Genomic DNA, 8,155 nt, shown 5'->3' on the forward strand with positions numbered 1-8,155 from the left:
CCCCCCCCCCCCCCCCCCCCCCCCTCCCTTCAGTGACCCGTGTGCCGCTGTCTCTCCGTGACCCACTTGCCTGTGGAGGTCTTCGGAGCCCATTAGGGACGCCATCAAAGCATCCGTCGCAGGCTGCTTATGATGTGTGCAGGTCTGTCTCGGTACAACAAAAGAGCCTCTGATGGCCAGACACCGACACGTCTTCCTCCTTCTTTAAATGGTGCGTTCATTATTGATGTCACTTAACCATTACTACGCCGCCGGTCAGGTGTGTGTGTGTGTGTGTGTGTGTGTGTGTGTGTGTGTGGATATTAATAGTTAATGTGTGCTAGTCGGGGTGTTTTCTAGGTCTGTTCCCACAAACCCAGTCCGTCCCTCCCTCGCTCATCTTTGCTTCCTCTCGTGGGGAATGTGAACAGGTGAGAGCTCATCTCTGCTGCATGCAATCAGATGAGCACAGCCCTCATGTCTGTTGGACCCGGGGAACAGAGTGCCTTTTTATCTCCTGTCTGCTGCCGCTGTGAAGCCTTCCCTCGGCTCTTTAGAGCCTTGTGATGCTGTGTGTGTCTGCCAGTTAAAGAGTCCAGAGAGACCTGAAAGTGCACCGCTGATGGTGTCTGCTGTAGTTAGATGGATACATTTGGTGACATGCTGACGTTGGACACTATTTCTTTGACCAAATGCATGTAGAGCCAACTTATTTTTACGTTTTGAGTGAAGGACAAACACTGTAAAAGAACTGGTATGTTCTGTGACCGTGATTTCTAAAATCCAACTAAAGCTGCAAACACACAATAGTAGCCGTAGACCTGCACAACAAAATGTGTTCATATAATGAACGTATGCAGCATGTTTGGTTGGTACGCTGTCTAATGAAGAATGCCAGTTCTGACAGATCTCCTGTCACATGCTGAAGCTTAAGTCCGGCTCAACAAGGAGCCGAGAGAAGAAAAAAAACAGCCTCGCACGACCAAACTCTTAATTATTCAAGTATTACGTTAACCCTACAGACTGTCAGCAGCGACGTCTTTACTTCTCCTCACTCTCAACGTTTCCCTTCCAACTTGTAAATAGTCTTAAGTCTTCGGTGTGCGTTGTGTTTCTGTGTGCCAGCGACAAAGCCGAGGCTATCCAAGTTTTAATGTGCTCAGCAGTAAACAGTCTTCTGCAATCTTCACTTCCTGCTTTGAGCTGAGTTGTTTCCTGTCCTTTTGGCCAAGCAGAAGCATGAGTTGACCTCATGTGTATTAGCCAACTGTGAAAAAAACAATTAGGCAAGGTTTCATACATGCAAAGCAGGCTGACGGCTCATTTCTACCATCTTTGTGGATCATTTGGGCCGTAGCGTACAACTCACTTTAGCACCGAGAGTAAAGTCATTGCATAGATAAATGCCACCTGGTCCTTTAAAAAACAAAAAAAAACATGGCCACTGGAAGTTGCAGTGTTGGAAATATTTATCTTAATGATATTTTATTGTCTGATTTTTGTCGTTGCTACGTCCGTGGAAGCAGCCACAGAGATCTTAATGCTACACGAGCTCATCATGGCTTCAGCCTGTGGCCAGATGTGTGTTGAGATGACTAACGGGAGGAAATGTGTTGAGCTCATGTGTTTTAAGACTTAATACTAACTTCTGTGTTTTCGACATGTTTGTTTTTCATTTCTTCAGTGTACTCCCTACTTCTGTAGATTTGCACCATCAATTCTCCAGACGCACATCCTTTTATTTGTGTATTATAATTGTATTATGCTACGCTGAAGTAAAGTACCTCAAGTGTTCTCCTCCAGCACTTGTTTACACTAAACACGGTTCAAGGATGAACTCGTTATCTGAGGCCCCGCCCAGTGGGACGCATGTTTCTGTGTCAACGTGTCTGTTGTTGTAATCTTGGCTCAAACTAAAGTTTTAGTGCAGACGTATTTAACAGAAACACTGTAGTTAACGCGACTCTTTACTCTTCAGGCGGCTGCCAGCTCGTAACAACTATACTAATCATGAACTACCTCAATATTCTTCTGTTGTGGTCGTTTGAAATGAAGCGTAACATCCTAAACGATGTGTTGTGTTTTCCAGCTCCCACCAGTGAGGTCTCCTCTTCCTCTGGCTCATCTACCTGCCTGAACTCAACGTGCCCCCCCTCCCTCCCCTCCCCTCACCGCCCCCCCACCCGCTCCGGGACCAAGACCCGGGGCCTAAAGTCAACCAGACTCCCTCCCGGTTTCTTCTTCTTCTTCTCCCTCCCGAATCTCCACACTGCGCGATGGCAGGGCGAGGCGGACCGGCGCGCACCAACGGCACCGCGGCGAGCAACAAGATCTGCCAGTTCAAGCTGGTGCTGCTGGGGGAGTCGGCAGTGGGGAAGTCCAGCTTGGTGCTGCGCTTCGTCAAGGGCCAGTTCCACGAGTACCAGGAGAGCACCATTGGAGGTGAGGCGTCCGTGTCCGAGTCCCATAACTGTGGATCGTGTCTTCTTGTCACGTGTTACTCGCTCCAACATATTTTCAGCACGTCAGTTGGTATAAAAACGTGTCTCTGCGGTCCAGAGGAACTGATGACCCGCTTGTCGGTCTTAAGCTTGTGCAGGAGAAGGAACGGCAGAACCGGTTCTTTGCACGCATGTTTTTGCAGGAATGAATTACATTTTGAAAATATCTGTTGATGACAAAGAGCTGAGAAAGGACCGAACATGACCAGAGTGTCCTCTTCAGTCTTTAGGCAGCTGGAGGAGTGAGGTTACTTGAAACAGGAAGGAATTGAGCCAACAATGGTGATTTCCTGGACCTCCTGCAGATCAGTGAAGCTGCTGAAAGAGAGCAAGAATGTTCAGTCTGTAGCTTTAAGTGTTGGTGTTAAACGTGTTTCTACATTATGCTGATTACAGCTTGAGGGCTACAGAAGTGTGCGCGCGTGCGCGTCCGCGTGCGTGTCATAAAACCATCATGCGGCACACGTCTGTAAATTTGGCAAAATATTGGAAATATGAGAGTGAGGCGATTCATTTCCTGTCTATTATTTGACGACTTGTTTCAGCGCTACACGTAGACTTTAGCTGCTATCCTGTGTGTAATTCTATGAAGACAATAACATATTAAATAGCATCAGATCTTTTAGTTTAACACTGTCTCCTACATGTTGTGAGTAATGCGTCTGTAGGATGTGGGAACAGGATGCTCGGTGCTTTCAATCTCGCCGAGTCGGCATGTTTCCTATACTACAGAACCGTGTGGTCAGCTGAACGCCTGGTCAAAGATTACAAAGCTTTAAACTCTGTGCGTGCGAGTGCTCGGTGTCCTCCGTCGTGTGACGGCCTGCTGAGTAAGCGGGTTGTAAGCAGCAGTGCCTCCTGGTGATGTGCCACAGAACATTTTAACTTCACAAATGATGATTTTCTGCTCTGATGTTCGTTCTAATACGTACTCTTGTTCTCTCCAGCTGCCTTCCTCACCCAGACGGTATGTTTGGACGATACAACGGTGAAGTTTGAGATCTGGGACACTGCGGGACAGGAGCGGTATCACAGCCTGGCTCCCATGTACTACAGGGGAGCCCAGGCCGCCATCGTGGTCTACGACATCACCAACACAGTAAGTCATGTGGACTCTGCCGGCCTCGTGTCACCTGTAGGCTGGACCCGTGTCTTCCGGTTTGGGTCGATGATTGTTTCATTCAACAGACCTTTGGTCTGAACTCTCCCGTAAAACGTACATCAGGGATTTACAGTTGAAAAGCACTTTATCTCATGTTTATGCACTTTTTTTTTTTTTTTTTTTTAAGGATACATTCACACGTGCAAAGAACTGGGTGAAGGAGCTCCAGCGGCAAGCCAGCCCAAATATTGTTATTGCCCTGGCAGGAAACAAAGCAGACCTGGCCAACAAGAGAGCCATAGACTTCCAGGTAAAGATGCTGTCTGATGCTGAAGTCCACAATCCTTTTAATGACATTTCTGAATGAAAATAAGCTCCAAATGTGTTTGTTTCTGTGTTGTATCTTTAGGAAGCGCAGGGATATGCAGATGACAACAGCTTGCTCTTCATGGAAACTTCAGCCAAGACTGCGATGAATGTCAACGAGATCTTTATGGCCATAGGTGAGCGCTCCACGCATTTCACTGCTCTCATCAACAGAACACAGATCGGTGACTATCTTGATAGTGTTAGACTCCAGGGCTGCAACTAATCAATTCATCTGCCAATCTTTTATTTATTTTTTTTTGGATTAATCACTTTAAATATTTGGGAATATAATTTCCCAGAGCCGGAGAATGTTTGTTTACTTAAAGTTACTGTGAGGAACATTTCCCTGCTGCAGTACAAAGAGATGTTTTCTAAATGGACTCTGGTGCTCGTAAACACTGCCAATCCCCGTCAGGAAGCACAAATGCCAACGCATCATGAAAGATTTAAATGATTACTTGATTATCAAAATAGTTAGCGATTCATTTTATGTTAAAGGTTTCAGCTCTGTTAAAGTAAAAGAATTTTCTGCTTTTTCTTCTCGAGCTTTACAGTAAATTAAATATCTTTCGTGTTTTGGACTCGGGGTCAAACGCAACAAGACGTTTGACGTCACCTCGGACTTTAGGAAGATAGTTTCCATATTTCCTGATGTTTTATTGACAAAACGATCGAGAAAACATTGGCCCGAATAATCAATAATGAAAATGGTCAATTGTCGCCATAGCGCAGTAAATAATTTGTTGTTCTCCAAACAGCCAAGAAGCTCCCTAAGAACGAGCCTCAGGGTGGACCGGGCGCCGGCGGACGAACCCGAGGCGGCGTGGACCTGCAGGAGGCCGCACCGCAGGGCAGGAGCGGCCATTGCTGCGGGGGCGGGAACTAACGAGTCAGCTGATCCGAACAATCCTCAGCCTCGATCAACCAGACCAGATATTCGCCAGCTGTCAAACAATGTCCCATCGGTCCAACCGATCCATGGTCGGACCAACCACCCTACGAGCAACGCGCCACCAATTAACTGTTCGGCAAACGAGTCCACTGGCCAGTGAACTGCCAGGTGAACCGACCCACCGGCTTATTTACACAATCCTATTCGAACCCCAGGACCAATCCAGGACCTCGCTACTGATGATGGACACTTGACGTCACCTTAGGAGGGAGAAAAAAACGTCCCATTCATGGATGAAGGAAAAAAACAACATCCGTCATTACCAATGGCTCTTTAAACGGCCTTCTTGCTCATCGATTTTTTTTTTTCTGTATTTGTGTAGAGGGAAAAAAATGAAAGCAACAGGAATTGCTATAAACGGGCTGATTGGCCCCGCCCCCTCTCTTCTGTCCCCTGCTTTCTCATGCACCGTAAACGTATGAAGTATTTCCATCATGGTCGTGTGACACTGTTTAAAGCTCCAGCTGCACGCAGCAGTAGACGGAGAGGGAAGGTTCGTCACAGGAGAACGGGAACAGACAGATGTTTCCTTCTTGGTAGAGTGAATTATTACATCGTTATTGTTATCACTATTATTATTATTACTACTTCTCTTGACGCAGGCTGTTCAACATGATTTTAAAGCCTTTAAGGTTCTGCAATCGCCCGTCTATGTTATCAAACCATACACAGTAAATAGTACTTTAATAACATCGTCACTCATAAGTAATTTTAGCATTAATGTAATGTTTTTGAATCATTGTACAATGACAAGATGCATAACACAAGTTTTTCTTGACCAAAATCCCAGCTGTGTGTTGACAAACGTTGCTGTATTTGTATCAGCCTTTTCAAGTTTATAATCAATCAGTAGTTACTGTCAAACATTATCTTCCCGATCTCTACATGATGTTTTGTCAACCTTAAGTATTTTGTGATGGATTGGTTGTTTTTTTTCTCTCTTAATTTCTTTTCTTTCTGAAGATCTATGGTATTAAATGCACTGGTTGTGTCTCATCTGTGTGAATCGAGACGTTGTCGTCGGCTTCCTTTCCTTTTTTCTCTCTCTTGTTTTTACTCTTCATATCGGGGGGGGGGAGGGATTGCTTTCACCTGTAATGACATCATGTTATGACATCGACAACTAGCACAGCAGCCACTGCTGTTAGGTGGGAGGGTGGGGTCATGGGTAGATGAAGAAGAAAACAATGTAATTTTACCAATAAACAAGGGGAACGTATCTTTTCTGTATGCTTGTTCGATCATTTTTTGATGTCCAAATATTGTTGACTGGGATTATTTTAAACCATCATAGCGCCGCGACCAAAAAATACAAAAGGCCAATATGAAAGAAATTCCTAATCTAAAATGTATATAATTAGAATTGAATAATTTCTACATATTTGTAAATCTGACTTGTAATACTTGTTCACAAACACTACCCATGATCACCACAGATGAGGCGTGGTGCCTTCAAGTGCTGCAACCTTTCTCCATCCACCGAGTCTAAGCCAGATGTGCTGACACTTATAGTTAGGTTTCCTCTGCAAAATATTTAGAAATAATATAGAGCAGGAGACTGCAGTATTCCTAATATTCTGTCGTCTAGTAGGAAGCATCACGGCTGTTTATTGTAATCTATTACATGGAGTAGAGCTTCATAATGTTTGATAACAAAATAAACATTGCCGATATGCGGTACTAACAAGACATACCACCCTTATTGATGCGTCTAAAGAATATTGATAAAGATAACTATTCATCTTCTTACTGGAACGGTAACAACTGAATGGATAAACAAATAATTTATCATTTACCTTATGAAAACAAATAACCGGAAGTGATAGTATGGTATTTTATTTGCATTCCCGTCAACTTTACCAATTTACGGTGTTGTAGTTCATAACAACGACCACTGGAGGGCAGTGAACACTCATGATTTTAAATAGACTCGCGTGTAACTCATCTCCACTTAACGGCGACTTTTAAACGCCTTCATTTTACTGGTGAACGCCTTTAAATATGGTCAGAGGTGTAGTGACGCACTGTGACCACTGGGGGCGCTAAAGACAACCACCAACTACACAAGTATAAAGTCAGACATTAAAGCATACTATAACTTCCGTTGGAGACATTCAGAATAATACATTCAAATTAGTCAGAGGCGCAAATAGTATCAGTGATTACCGGAATATTGTGGTACATGGATGATTTGAGGCCTCTTCCGGTGTGGGTACGTAATGTTGTGACGTTGAAGCAACAAATATTGGTGATATATTTATACTTTGAAAGGTTGATACTGTGTCGAAAAGTCTGCTTCCATTGTAAATTGAAGTGTTTGCATTACTTCTATTCTTGATTTGTGTTCTTAACGCCTTTATTTTTTATGAGAAGATCTCAAAAAGGGAATTTGAAATTCTAAACATTGCTGTGGTTCTCGTAAATCTCATTTTACCGACAGCGCTTGAACGCAGCATGTGAGGTAAACGAGAGCAGAGGACGAGTCTAGCGCGTGGACATGTCGGACCCGGCGGCGCAGGCCTTGCAACCCCGACTTCTCCAAGCTCAGACCGCTGGGTCAGCTGGGTCCAGTACCGCCGCGACAGGCTCCGGGTCAGGAAACAGTGACCCGGCGAGACCGGGACTTAGCCAGCAGCAACGTGCAAGCCAGAAGAAAGCCCAAGTCCGAGCTTTCCCACGGGCGAAAAAGCTCGAGAAACTTGGCGTATTCTCCGCATGCAAGGTAGCTAGCTTAGCTAGCCAAAGTTCACCACAACAAAGCACTCCTCGGGCAGTATTAGCATTAATGGAGGAGGGGGAGCGAACTGTAGCGCAGTCAAGGCACCGCAAACAAGAACATAAACGATAGCGTAATGACGTGTCGTAATTGTTAACTTTTGTAGCTAGCTAGCTAGGTAGACCGTTTGTGTAATTCACATTAACGTTGGTTCTTTGAAGCATCAGCTAGCTTAACGTAACCGTTTAGTCATTCATTGACGTACAAGAACACCAGCAAGTTACTGTGTAAGCCGTTTTATTGTGTGTTCAGCATATTTTGCCTTTTCTCAGGCTAGTGACACATGCAAGTGCAATGGATGGAAAAACCCAAATCCACCGTCAGCCACACGTATGGACCTGCAACAGCAAGCAGCCAGTCTGAGCGAGCCGTGCCGCAGCTGTGGACATGCTCTGGGTACAAACTAATCAACCTCCACAAATACACACCTGTCCTCCTTCCTTCCATATATATATATATATATATATATATATATA

The 8,155-nt window shown here is 44.8% G+C and overlaps 2 protein-coding genes across 3 annotated transcripts in view; both read left to right on the plus strand.

Annotated features, from left to right (window-relative positions):
- The window catches only part of rab5c (RAB5C, member RAS oncogene family), an 8,728-nt gene extending 2,813 nt beyond the window's left edge, over positions 1-5,915 (plus strand). For both annotated transcript variants that reach the window (XM_031867735.1, XM_031867736.1), the window contains exons 2-6: positions 2,069-2,421; positions 3,428-3,579; positions 3,770-3,892; positions 3,992-4,085; positions 4,710-5,915. In XM_031867735.1, coding sequence (XP_031723595.1) covers positions 2,256-2,421; positions 3,428-3,579; positions 3,770-3,892; positions 3,992-4,085; positions 4,710-4,837 — 663 coding nt within the window. In that variant the 5' untranslated portion in view covers positions 2,069-2,255 and the 3' untranslated portion in view covers positions 4,838-5,915. The remainder of the gene's footprint in view (positions 1-2,068; positions 2,422-3,427; positions 3,580-3,769; positions 3,893-3,991; positions 4,086-4,709) is intronic.
- Positions 5,916-7,014: 1,099 nt separating this feature from the next.
- kat2a (K(lysine) acetyltransferase 2A) overlaps positions 7,015-8,155 on the plus strand; it is a 12,228-nt gene continuing 11,087 nt past the window's right edge. Inside the window, exons 1-3 of the mRNA XM_031867733.1 lie at positions 7,015-7,115; positions 7,344-7,625; positions 7,952-8,075. Of these exons, the coding sequence (XP_031723593.1) occupies positions 7,401-7,625; positions 7,952-8,075 (349 nt within the window). The 5' untranslated portion in view covers positions 7,015-7,115; positions 7,344-7,400. The remainder of the gene's footprint in view (positions 7,116-7,343; positions 7,626-7,951; positions 8,076-8,155) is intronic.

The sequence above is a fragment of the Anarrhichthys ocellatus genome, unplaced genomic scaffold, assembly GCF_004355925.1.
Source record: "Anarrhichthys ocellatus isolate YVR2014 unplaced genomic scaffold, GSC_Weel_1.0 scaffold40, whole genome shotgun sequence".
Lineage (NCBI taxonomy): Eukaryota > Metazoa > Chordata > Actinopteri > Perciformes > Anarhichadidae > Anarrhichthys > Anarrhichthys ocellatus.